Source organism: Miniopterus natalensis, chromosome 10 (assembly GCF_054644295.1).
Source record: "Miniopterus natalensis isolate mMinNat1 chromosome 10, mMinNat1.hap1, whole genome shotgun sequence".
Lineage (NCBI taxonomy): Eukaryota > Metazoa > Chordata > Mammalia > Chiroptera > Miniopteridae > Miniopterus > Miniopterus natalensis.
Genome location: NC_142090.1, coordinates 22,370,019 through 22,383,413, shown reverse-complemented (window position 1 = coordinate 22,383,413; position 13,395 = coordinate 22,370,019). Strand labels below are relative to the sequence as shown.

Here is a 13,395-nt window from a genome sequence, read left to right as displayed (position 1 = left end):
GCAATTATGCACAACCCAAAGACATGGACAATGGGGGGAGAGGGACTGGGGAAGGGGATGGGACGGGGTGGAATGGGTCATTGAGGAGATAAAGGGACATCTGTAATATTTTAAACAAAAATAAAATTTTTAAAAAAGAAAAAAAAACGCAAAAATATATATATATTTTGCAAACTCTTTTGCAGCTAGGATTTTGGATGTGAATTAAGTTCTACCAAATACAGGGAGCCATAATATCTGGAAATATAGACAATATGATTTTACCATGCATTGTAATATTGTATAATAAACTGTATGTGTTTGCTTATACTTCCTGAATTGCTAGCCACTCTGCAGATACCTTCACACAGGATTTAGAATACAAAGTTCATCTCTATTTATGGAATATGGGAGTGAGAGAAAGGGAAGCATCAAGGATTACATGGAGAAAGATAGTGTTTGCCATTTCCTGAGATGTGAAATCAGGTGGAAGAATTGGATTAGGGGGAAATTTTTAGCGTGGCCCCTTGAGAAACACTGTTATCATAAAGCCCAAAGCAGTTAATTATATCAAGATCTCAACAAGCTCCCACTCCCACCCAAGGTGTTAGTTCCCTAGTTCCCATTCCACAAGGGAACTCCTCAAGATTGGGGGTGGAATCAAGATATTTTTTTCAAATTGATTATATTAAACTCAATGCTGTGGTAAAAACTCCCATAACAGAATGTCTTTACTTATTAACAGATTATTGATCTCCATATATTATTTGTGACTGGTAGGACCAGGCCTTAATCAACTTCGATCCTTTTCAAATAGCATAGATGCTTTCTCGACTGCCATATACTCCACATAGAATACCTGCTATTTCAAAGGTAGAATTAGTTTCATATGCCAGGATATGAGTATAGTCTGTGAAAGTAAAACAGGTATTTAGTTATATGTATAACATTTAAAATTTTTTTATAATTAGTTATATATAATGTTTTCCCCAAGGAGCCAAAAAGTTTTGTCATTGAATCTCTTTTATAACAACTTGAGATTTAATTCACATCTCATACAATTCACGTTCAAAGTATACAATGCAGTGATTTTTTTTTACTATATTCAGAGTTGTGCCACCATTATCACAATCAACTGTACAATATTTTCATCACCCCAAAAAGGAACCCCGAACTCATACTGGTCACTCCCACTCACCCCCCAGCCCTAAGTGACCACTAATCTAGTTTCTATATATAGAGATTTGACTATTCTGGACATTTTATATAAATGAAATCACATTATGTGGCCCTTTTTGTCTGGTTCTTTCACTTAGCATAATGCTTTCATCCACGCTGTAGCCTGAATCGGTATATCATGATTTTTTTTATTGCCAAATATTTCATTGTATGAATGTGCCATATTTTGTTTATGCATTTATTAGTTGACTGACATTTGGATTATTTTCATTTTATACTATTATGAATAATTCTGCTACAAACATTTGTTTAAAATTTTTTGCATGGACATATGTTTTCATTTCTCTTGGGTATGTACCTAAGGGTGGAATTGCTGGGTCATACGGTAACTATGTTTTGCCTTTTTGCTAAACTGTTTTCCAAAGCAACTGTACCATTTTACATTTCCACCAGCATTTTATGAGGGTTCCAATCTCTCTACATCTTCACCAGCACTTGTTATTATCTTTTTCATTATAACTATCCTGGTGAGCATGAAGTGGTACCTCATTGTATGTTTGACTTGCATTTTTCTGATAGCTAATGATGCTGAGCACCTTTTTGTGTACTTACTAGCCTTTTGTTTATCTTCTTTGGAGACCCACAAATTCAGATTCTTTGTCCATTTCCTTACATTGGAATCTTTGTCTTTTTATTGGGTTATAGTAGTTCTTTATATATACTAAATACAAGTCCCTCCATTACCTGATATATGATTTGCAAAAATTTTCTCTCATTCTGTGGATTGTTTTTTTGCTTTTTTGATGGTATCCTTAGAAGCACAAAAGGTTTTTATTCAGATGATGTCCAATTTATCTATTTTTTCCTTTTGTTGCTTGTGCTTTTGGTGTCACTTATTAAGAAATTATTGCGATAAAACCAAGGTGATGAAGATTTACGCCTATAATTTTTCCTAATAGTTTTATAGTGTTTGCTCTTATATTTAGGCCTTTGGTTCACTTTGACTTAATGTTTATATATGCTGTGAGGTAAGCGTCCAACTTCATTCCTAAGCATGTAGATTTTCAGTTGTTTCAGCACCAATTGATGAAAAGACTATTTTTCTCTAGTAAACTGTCTTAGCACCCTTTTCAAAAATCTATTGACCATAAATGTGAGTTATTTCTGGACTCTGAATTTATTCCTATGAGTTTGCAAGTGTTCCTTCCTCTCTAATTTCTTGGAATAATTTGAGAAAGATGGGTGTTAACTTTTCTTAAATGTTTGGTAGAATTCACCTGGGAAGCAATCTGGTCTTGGACTTTGTTTGGGGGGAGTTTTTAAATTACTGATTCAATTTTATTATCTTTAATTGGTCTACTCAGATTTTCTATTTCTTCATGACTCAGTCTTGGAAGGTTTTATGTTTTTAAATTTATCCATTTCTTCCAAGTTTTTCAATTTGCTGGCATATCATTGTTTGTAGTAGTCTTTTAAGATCCTTTGTATTTCTGTGGTGTTGAGGAAATATTTTCTATCTAAAAAGATGAAACTTCATCTGCTGAGTATAGGAAAATATATTCTTGTAGGAAAACAATTGCACAATAAATTAACAAATAGCACAATCATCACTTTTACACACATGAAAAAATACATGATAGAATTATTAAAGTTCTCTGGTAATTACTGGCATATCCTGTTCCAAATATTTGCATATGAAAATAGAGATTTACATTTCAAAAACATCATTGTAATGACTTAATCAAAATATATGCTTTATATTTTAAAATAGCACTGTAGGAAACATGTTTGTTGCACAAATGTTCAGAGCTGTATTGCCTGGGAAGATGAAAATAAAATATAATTCTCAATTAAGGTTTTATTGTGCTCTGTGTTGTATAGATAATGCCTTCTGCTTTAATTCGCTCCAATATTGGTCCATAGATCTCCTTTGTAAAAGGTCCCACCAGGCCTTTAGCATGAATTTCACCTAAAAGAAAATAAATTTGTAGTTACCATTTTAAAGATGGTATTAAATGCTAATTTCTGCAGCAAGAGTCTCCATATAGCAGTAAAATCAGAGTCAATGAATTGTTAGAGGCTTAAATATTTTTTAAAAAGCTGCTTCAATATCCCCTGCTAAATTATTACTTAATCAATAGTCTGCAAAGAAAAGGGGTAATTTTAGATTGGAAACACAGCTGGACTTAGGGATTTATACACTGTCAGAATTTATACACTTAACTGCATTAACTCCTGCCAAGACAATTAGAGAATAAAGTATAATAAGAAAGTAAAGTAAATCTAACTGATCTGCTTTATTTGCTGATGTTATTTAAAACATAACACCAACAGCATTAAGTAAAGCCCATCTGGTTATTTGGGCACAGGTATCTGTTGGGATTGCTGAAACAGTAAGTCTGACACGTTCCTTAAAGGCCATTATGACCTCACCCTCCATCACTTCATCACTCTGGTTCCTCAATAACTAAGTTCATGGTTTAATGTGATATTAGCTGATATGCTATTGTAGATAGGTTTTCTCATTATTTGACATTGATATGCTTTGATGTTTTCTAGTCTCCTCACACTTTCACAAGCATGGGGTATTGTACTCAGAGACAGTGCTTACTTGAACATATACGTGATCTTAAGGGAAGAATAGAGAGTTGAAATTGGAATTCATTATGTTCAAAATATTTATTGAGTACTGATAATATACTGAGACATGAAGATTAATAGAACTTAGTCCCAAAACAGGGAGTGCCTTCCAGCAAAAAAACAAAACAAAATAAAATAAAACATAGCCACTATGCTGGAAGATCTGGAAGTGAATACCCTTTGCTTTTTCAGTGTTACCACCCCCAAAATGTAAAAAAACAAGAAAACAAAGGGTGTTAACATTGCCTGGAGACCCCTCTATGTGGTAGGAGCTTTATGTATTACTTCACTTTAGCATCCCAACAACTCTATGAACTGGAGATGACAATCCCCTGTTTAAAGATAAGGGAGCCGTGGCTCAGAGATGCTGAGTAACTGGCACCTCATCACCCAGCCATCCCGTGACTGAGCCGAGACAGGAAGCAGGTCTAACTCAAAGCCCATATATTTTACTCCCCAGAGTCATTTCCCAGTCAGCCAGCACCTGTATTTTATGAGATAGCTTACTTTTAGTGAATGCAGTGTCATACTCAACAACAGTTACTTGATGTCCAGGCACTGAATGACTTGGAGATGATAAGGAAACAAGAACTTACCATCAAGCAACATCTTGGCCGCCATAGCGGTGGGAAACCCCACAGTTTTAGCCATGGCTGAAAAGCCATTGATGTCTCCATAAACCACAAGGTCAATCGTTTTATTTTCTAAATGTCCAGAAGGATGCCTGATTCCAAAGCTGTCTCTCATCACAATCATATCTTTCTCTCCAGGACCTTAAAGTAAATAAACAGACATTGTAAAATGCCACTATCATTACAACTCCGATACTGTATTTCCTCTCCTGCTGCTGCCCTTCTGCTCTTACAAGTTTCCCTCCCATTGTATATGGTTCTTAGACAATTATCTATACAGCTTTGCAGCCCAAAGACCCATTGGAAAACTCAAGGAACTTATAACTAGAATGACATTCTTCTACCCAGGTTGCTATCACTGCAGCCTGGCTACAGATATGAGGGCACTGCTGTAGAGGCCATCCACTTTTTTCTCAAAAATCCTTCTTCAGCTTTTCCAAATGAGCTAAAAATTAAAAGTAAAGCTAATAATATTTTCCTTTTCCATATTACCCAAGTTCATTCTTACTTAATAGTTCTCTCATTTTTCCCTCTGGAAAAATAGTCAAGTGCTCTTTCCCTCATATCATACTTTCCCACTCCTACTGCTTGGCTCCAGATGTCCAATTATAATTTGCTAGTTGTACTGACTATGTACATCTTATGTTCTTCTTCTGAGATGTTCAGCTAATATCCAATGACTTACCATAGGAAAGTTTCATGACCAAATGCTTAGAAAGTGCATCCACAACAGACTCTGCCTGAGGGACTTGTTCATCCCCAAGTAAGCCCAACCTGAGAAGCACAAGAGATGGCTACATTAGTACGAGCCTTGCACATATCCTCACTTGGGAAGCAGAAGACAGTGCTCCTTGGATTTAATCTTAAAGAGGACAATTACGAAATGACAGTTCAAGTTATAGGACTCTCAAGAATTGTAAAATAATAATAACAATAGTAATGTTATAACTTTTACAATCATCCGCAGGCTCTCCCAGGCAGCTCTCTCTGGAGCAGAACTGACACACTGGACATCCTTACTGTTGCAAAGCTTTTTATGAGATTATCTTGCAGGTTAGTATTCCCACATTAAGGATGACAGCAAATGTGCCACAGCAGTGTCAATGAATGTTTTAAAATAAGCAAGGCAGAGAAAGGCAAACATCACATGATCTCACTTATACGTGGAATTTAAAGAACTTAATAAACTGATGAACAGAATAGATTCAATGACACGGAAACATAGATCAGACTGACGAATGTCAGAGGGATGGAGGACGGCGGGTGGGTGGAGGGGGAGAGAGTGACCAAAGAATTTATATGCATATATGCACAACCCAAGGACACAGACAACGGTAGGGAGAGGGGTTGGGGAGGGAGATGGGGTGGGGTAGAACGGGTCATTGGGGAGAAAAAGGGACATCTGTAATATTTTAAGCAAAAATAAAATTTAAAAATTAAAAAAAAAAAAAAAAAAAGTTGGGAAAAGACTGGGTGATTCTCCTGCAGGAGAAAAAAAATCACACCTGTCTTGGGAACTGAGTAGTAAAGGCTCAAGTATTTCCCAAGCATAATTTCCATTGCATTTCTCTCCTAATCTACATTTCATCCCCACCTGAACATGGTATATGATAACCTCTCTAAAACAGGCCAACACTAGAGCAGCAAATTAACCAAAGACAATGTAAAATGTTTGGTTTTATTTTGACATTTCTTTGATGAAAAAGGGCTAAGTAATCATCTATCCAACAGTTTTTCCTACACTGACTTGTGGGTGCCTACCGTTCAGCAGCCTCCAGCTGGGTTTTGTCTCCTCCTAGTTTCTTCAAGACAGCTTCCTTAAGCACATCGTCCTTGGAGGCGGGTGAAATCCCAACTAGATCACAAAGGAGCTCTTTCTGGTTAGAAAAATAAAAATAAAATTCTAAGTCCCTAATAAAATAAATAAGTTGAGAAAGTATTTTATTAAGACATTGGGCCTCAAATGCACCTTGAATTAAATTAGAAATTGTAAATTGTAGCACATACATTTTCATGCACATGTCTGCACACCCACACATCAATAAATGCATGCATGGTATCCCAGAATGATATTTTAGCAATAAAAATGGGCCATAACATTAAATCAGTACTAAACAGATGGTATCATATTAACATCACATTTCCTGTCTTTGCATATCCTCTCCATCACTTTTTCACCCATTACCTCTCACCCTCCAGCAGTCCTTTTTGGCCAGGATGAAGTGGAAGGGGCTTACTGCTGTGGTTGCTAGTAGCAACCAGAGTTATTTTGTAGGTTCCAGAGATGAAAAAGATATTGCAGATAATAAAATCTCAAAGGAAGAAAACTTAAACAGGGGCCATAGCTTTTTCAGCTTTCTAAGCAAGACTTTTTTCAGGCTCCCAAGGGAAAAGTTATGCCTTCAATTAAGGAAAACCAAACTGGCTCACAGGTCAAATTTGGCTCACCACCTGGCTCTGCAAATAAAAAGTTTTATTAAAACTTGCTTATTTGTTGATCTATTATCTATGGCAGAATTGAGTAGTCTGACAAACATCACATATATTTTTAATCTGGTATTTTACCAAAAAAGGGGGGGTTGCCTATCCTTATTCTGAACTGTAGCTACCAAGATACAAAATAACTGAATTGAAAAGCAATTGAGTAGCAAGAATACCAGTTTCTTTGGGGAGACTTTTTAGGTTTAGCAATATTGATTCTTTTCTCTCTGTGATAAAGTTCTGTCATTTCTACTGGAATATGGGCACATTAAGTCAGATGACCAGCTAGTAACAAGTTAATGTGTAGCAGATAGTGGAAGCTCTATTTTACATTTAATTCCAAGTCTCTAAAGTCCCTTCCAACACTTTTTTTTTTAAGATTTTTTAAAATTAATTTTTAGAAAGAAGAAGAGAGAGGGAGAGAGAAACATAGATCAACTCCTTCCTGCACGACCCCTACAGGGGATCGAGCCCACAACCCAGGCATCTGGGCATGTGCCCTGTCAGGGAATCGGACCTGCAACCTTTCAGGGCACGGGACAATACCCAACCAACTGAGCCACACAGGCCAGGGCACCTCTAGGATTTTCATACAACACAGATATCGGATGAACTCAGGAACTGAAAACTCAAGTAACACTTGGTTACAAATGGCCAAGTGAAAGAACTGATGGGATTCACAGGTTAGGAATCCAGTTCTGTGATACCACCAGCAGCCCTCCTGTATTGTCAGTTTCAGGAGGCCCAAACTTAACTCCTCTCACTGGGTCACCACGTAGACCAGTGGCAAAGCCCAGAGCCCAGTGCAGAAAACAAGTCCATCTCTTCCTGGGAATGAGGGAGCCATCAAGTGGTAAAAGTTGCTGAGGAAATAGGATCAGGGAGTCATCCTCCAAGCTCTTTCCATCTTCCCACAGCAGTGAAGGAAAAGGGGACTTTGGGGCTAGGGTTTGTCTTCCTGCGTGTAAGCCACAGAGTGGGTTCTTTAGCTGGTCCAAACCAAGTTCAAATCTGACCATGTCAGTGAGCATTTCTGCCGAACAGCAGACAACATATAATTCTGGAATCACTCACCCAGGTGAGAGGCTTGGCCTCAGGTCGAAGGGCAGGAAATGCATCTCTGTTTATAAGACCCAATTTCACAAATCCATTCAAGGCTTTGGCATATCCCTGTAATGAGAATTATTAAGCAGTATATGAAAATTTTCTCTTCCAAAATTTTTTTTTTAACTTTTTTTGGAAAGAGGGATCTACCTTTACAACTTGTTTAGGAAACAGGCTGAAAGAGTCATTTGCATTGCTCATGTGGATGCAACCTCCTTCAGGTTCAAACAAAATCAATAGTGTCACAACAATTCCACTGGTTTACATAAGAGACCTTGAGAAACTTGGGTCTTTATTTCTATTTCTGGGTTCACCAAGTGGTATTCTCTGGTAGCATAAATGGCAAATTACCTTTTGCGTCACATGCTTTCAGTTCAGCAAACAGTATTCAATAGAACAGTTGCTCTTTCTTATAAGGGAAGAAGGAGCTTTTAAGAATACCCCTCCAGAGCAGATAATCCATTCTAATGATTAAGAGCCACTATTCTGATGCAGGGGGAAAAGGTAGATCAGAAAGATTTGTCTAAAATGTCGTAACTCTGATGAAAACTCCTCATGTGTACAGGACAAGTCTGAAGTCCTTGGCATATTACATAAAACCCATCCCAATATGCCCCTCCAGCCTGACTCACTAACTGTCATCTCACCACTCACCATTCCCCAAACATGTTGTGCTCCTCCGGAGACCTGGGCCTCTGTGCCTGGAATGTGGGACCTCCCTCCTTCATCAAAGACATGTTTACTCTCCTCCCCTTGGACCCAGCTCAGCACACCCACTGAGCCCTGTAGGTGAATGAGCACCCCCTTCTTCTCTGTAGCATTTTGTATTTATCTCAATTATGCCATTAGACACAAATTGTAATTCTCTATTCAGCTGCTGAGCTGTAAGTATAGAACGTGTGTGTGTGTCCATGTCCTCACCCATTATTTGTCATTCCGGCAAGCTGAAAGAGAACAAATGACTGGGTGAATAGGTTCTGAATGATGATGAAGTGATGGAAGATCATAAGGGTATGTTCTCCTGTGAGCAACTCTGGGGGTGCAAAATAAGGAGCTTTGTATCTGCTGCAGTTACAGAGACTGAGACGGAGAGAGAGGGAAAAAGCAGAGGAGGAGAGGCGGCAGGAGGAGGAAGGAAAGAAGGCTGTAAAATTATTTTAGGAAGCAATAAGTTTAAACGTTTAAAAGTTTCTGTAGCCATCAGATAGTTCACCGTTTAATATGTGGCCAACTAGTAATTTTCACATTTCAGAGAGGTTGTATTATTCAAACTGTTCAAAGGATACTAATTAAAGGATTCACATTCATTTGATCTTATCCAATGCAAATATATTTCAAACAGAAGAAACAAAAAAGCAATCCCCCCAGCTTGCTTCTAGAATCTGGTAAGTGCCAGAGATACCTTCACTCAACATCTCAACTACTGAGACATTTCTGAGATATTTCTTAATCTCAGAAATATATTTTATGATGACCTCTAGAAATGAATTTATTGTATGTATTTATTCATCAGTAAGCATTTAGCAAATTGCTACCATGTGTCAGACTCGTACTAGGGGCTGAGGCCTCAGAGATGATAAATGCAGTCCTCACCCATGAAGAAGCTGAAATCCAGTAGAAAAGTCAAGTAAGTCAAACAAAATAAGTCTGTATATAGGGAGCAAAGCTACATGACCACTTTTGACTACCCTGCATTAAAATATTATAGGTGCCATGACAGAGGTAAACACAGAGCTATGAGGGCTCAGAGGAGGGGGCCTCACATAGATGTGGGAAGGGAGGTCACGGAGAAGGAGTTAAGATCCCATGAGAAGGTGATATCAAACTGAGTCTGCAAGGACAAGCAGTAATGGGCAGGTACCAAGAGTACCCAAGTTGTCCCTGTCACACTTGGATGATAGTGGTTCATCTCTAATACCAAAAAGAATAATCAGGTTACACAGAAGCATTGCTGACTTGCCCAGGACGGTGGCCCTCATGGCTGTGGACACTGACATCTTCCATCCTCCAGGGTTCTTTCGAGTGGTTCTCAGCCATACACTTGAGAGCTTGGTTTAATTCTTAAATCTCTTAAAATCCTCTGTTTCTGGGTCTACACATTTGGCAAGAGATTATACCTAAAGCTAACAGAAAATCCTAATTCCTGGGCCTCCCACCAAAAAAGTTACTACTTTTATTCTTAGGGTGAAAAAATGAAGAAAACAGAATCAAGAAATGTGCCAGAGCCAGGGCTGGGCTGGCTTCCATTCAGACTAAAATTCCTGTGATGCCTAAAGGCAGGTGGAGCACCCACGGCTCCTACAGCCCCTTAGCATGGTAAGGACATCGCATTCAAGACAGTACAGGATCTTCCCTCCAGGGGCTTAAAATCTGTTTCAGCAGACAAGAAAAATACACATAAAATATAACTAACCACAATGAGAGTAAATGCTAAATACCAGCAAATACAACAGAAGCTCTAAAGATTAAGAAATGTAGTGGTTGTCTTCTCTTTAAAAATGAACAGGAGTTGAAGGAGAAATTACTCAAACCAGAAGCCAGGCTTGCTGTGCCAGTACCGTGGAAATAACCTCTGCTCTCACAGTAACTTTCTCAGGGATGCCTTTTCCATGCATAAAGCCACCAGTGTTCACTAATTCCTGGCACCCACCTCACACAGGAAAGGGGATAGGAGACGTCCTGGATCACGGAATTGTGATTTTAAATAACATGGCATGGAAAGCCTCACAGGCATGGGGCAGTTTTTTCCTCAAAGCCTTCAGAAGGTACCAGCCCTGCTCACACTTTGATTTCAGACTTCTGACCGCTTCAATGGTGAGAAAATAAATTTCTGTTGTTTTAAGCATCCCAGTTAGTAGTAACTTGTTATAAGAGCCCTAGGAAACTATTTCACTAAAATTGTCTTAATCTGGTCATACTTGTAACTACTCTTTTGTGATTAATAAGTGTGTGGTGGACATGTGTAATTATGCTTCTAGAATCTACACTTCCTTTTTGGAAAAATATTTCACTTCAGGGAAAGGATGCAGACTACATCTTCAGCTTTAGGGACATAAAACAGAAGGCAAAGCTGATTGGCACATTTTATCCCACTGGCCTCAGGGGCTAATGAAACAAAAATTACATGCTTAGCTATAAGAAGATGCACTTTGCATTCTCACTGGATTTGAACCTAAGAGGCTGGGGATGCTACCACCATCAGCTGCCATGGGAGCCTGGGAATGCAGCCAATACCTGATGGAAGAACTGAGATGTGAAGGGAAACCAAGTCTCAGTGAGGTCACCTGACTCCCCAAAACTCATTACACCTGAAGCTAGTCCTCACCTGCCCCCCACTGCTCATGACTCTAAGTTCCCTTTTTGCTCAAGCCATTTTGAATTGCCTCTTAATGTGTCCCCATCAAGAACCCTGAGGAAACAGACTCCAGCCTGGCCTATCATCTTAATTATTTTGATTAATAATAGAAATGAAGTGTACACATCACTTACAACAAAATAGGTAACACATTTCATCTGAAAGATAGCTGCTTACCTTATATCTCAGTGTCCCCCGCAACAAAGTGTGAGCGGACGAAATGCCATAAATGTCAGCATATTTTGTGCTGTCTCTGTTAGGATAGCCTTCCAAATTCAACCCAGGGTAGTAATCCATGGGGGTAACCGCATCAAGAAAGGAGACGCCCCCTGCCACGTTCACAACCTGAGGAACATTGAAAAGGCACACTAGGTTACAACAGTGGGTTACAACACTGGGTGCCCTTGGTTCTATCTGTTGTTATTTGCATACTAAAGAAATCAAAGTTTTAAAAGAAAACAATAGAGAATTCTTTTGAAAAAATGTTACTGAAGCTACTATAATCTACATTCCATATTCAGGCTGTTTCATTAATATGATCATTCACGAGGCCATTAGGCTCCCAAGCTTTATTTTATTTTTTTATTTTTTTATTAAATTTATTCAAGTAACAATTGGTTAATAACATAAATTTCAGATTTACAACATTATAGTTTGATATTTGTGTCTCCTGTTGCATGCTCACCAGTAAAAGTCTAGTTTTATCCCACAACATGTATTTGATCTCCTATACCCAATTCACCCCCAACCCCCTTCTCCTCTTCTTTCAAACTTGAAAATACAACTTAAGCATTCAGTTTTTTAACTGAGAACTTTTCTCTATTTTTTCATGCTCCCGGATTAGATGGCACTGAATTATGTCCTGTGGAGTTTTGTTTTTAAACAAAAAATAAGCTAAAAACAGCTGATATTCATTTAAGTGGCTCCTAGTCTCAAAGAGCAAGGGTAGTGCTCTCACTGATCTTTTTCTTTACCCCCATCCCCGTTCCGAATCCACATTGGGCACCTGCCTTGTACATTCCATTCACATGGCTAGCACTTAACTGAGCACCTACTGCGGGCCCAGATCCCACTCATTGCGGAGGGAATAAGAATGATAGATAAGATACAGTTCCTGTCTCTGTTCACTCCTTCACTCATTGAACAAACATTTCCTGAATGTCTACCAAGTGCCAAGCAATTATAGGAGCTCACAGCCTAGAATAGTCAACCTACAGTGTATGTTGGGAACAAGGAGCGGGGGAGATGTCCCCTCACAAGGAAGACAACCAAATAAATATATAGTGAAACTTAAAAAGTGCTAACCCCAATCCTACTGCTGGTGAGAAGTTAAATCACCGATGCCCAAGCTCTTTTAATTTCTCAGTAGTCCTAGTATCCACACGCCTCCCCCCAGCACACACTCAAAATGGAGTGAAGCTTTTTTTTTATTCCTTTAATTTTGATTAAAGGAATGTTTATCTTCCAGCTGGTGAGGTTTATGATCATCCTTGAGATAACAGAAAACATCCTGGAATGATAAAATAAGGGCTGAAATTCCCGGGGAAGTGGTATGGCTGCTGGTGGAACTGGATTTTGTCCTGTTTGCACCATGGGAAACAATTTCTGATCACGTGTAAAGCTGCAAATAACAACCCTGCATGAGGGAGCCGTCAATGTACCTTCAGGTGGATTGTGGCGAATTTACCCAAAGGAGTCTCCGGCTAAACTTAATGATTCCTAGAGTTTATGTGTAGATAGGTTCTGCATGTGTCTTGGTATGAGAGACAAAATGGAAACGTATGTCTCTATAGCTGAAGCCCAGAAGGAAATGTGCTCTGCTGACTATAGAGTCAGGCTTTGTGGCATCTCTCCATTTAAAAGGCTTACTTTGCAGACCGCTAAGCACCATCTAAAACTCCTAGAGTGAGAATCTAAAAGAAGTAAGGAATGCTTATTTCATTTCCCTATAAAACTCCTCTGGACTGCACAGTAACCTTTTACAGAGAGACCATTTCTGCACTATTTCTTTAAAACAAATTTATT

At 38.6% G+C, this 13,395-nt stretch overlaps 1 protein-coding gene across 2 annotated transcripts in view; it reads right to left on the bottom strand.

Moving 5' to 3' along the window:
- Positions 1–997: 997 nt before the first annotated feature.
- The window catches only part of AASS (aminoadipate-semialdehyde synthase), a 54,219-nt gene continuing 41,821 nt past the window's right edge, over positions 998–13,395 (bottom strand). For both annotated transcript variants that reach the window (XM_016213369.2, XM_016213370.2), the window contains 6 exons: positions 11,548–11,715; positions 7,986–8,081; positions 6,192–6,307; positions 5,116–5,204; positions 4,395–4,571; positions 998–3,127 (listed from right to left, as the gene is read on the bottom strand). In XM_016213369.2, coding sequence (XP_016068855.2) covers positions 3,009–3,127; positions 4,395–4,571; positions 5,116–5,204; positions 6,192–6,307; positions 7,986–8,081; positions 11,548–11,715 — 765 coding nt within the window. In that variant the 3' untranslated portion in view covers positions 998–3,008. The remainder of the gene's footprint in view (positions 3,128–4,394; positions 4,572–5,115; positions 5,205–6,191; positions 6,308–7,985; positions 8,082–11,547; positions 11,716–13,395) is intronic.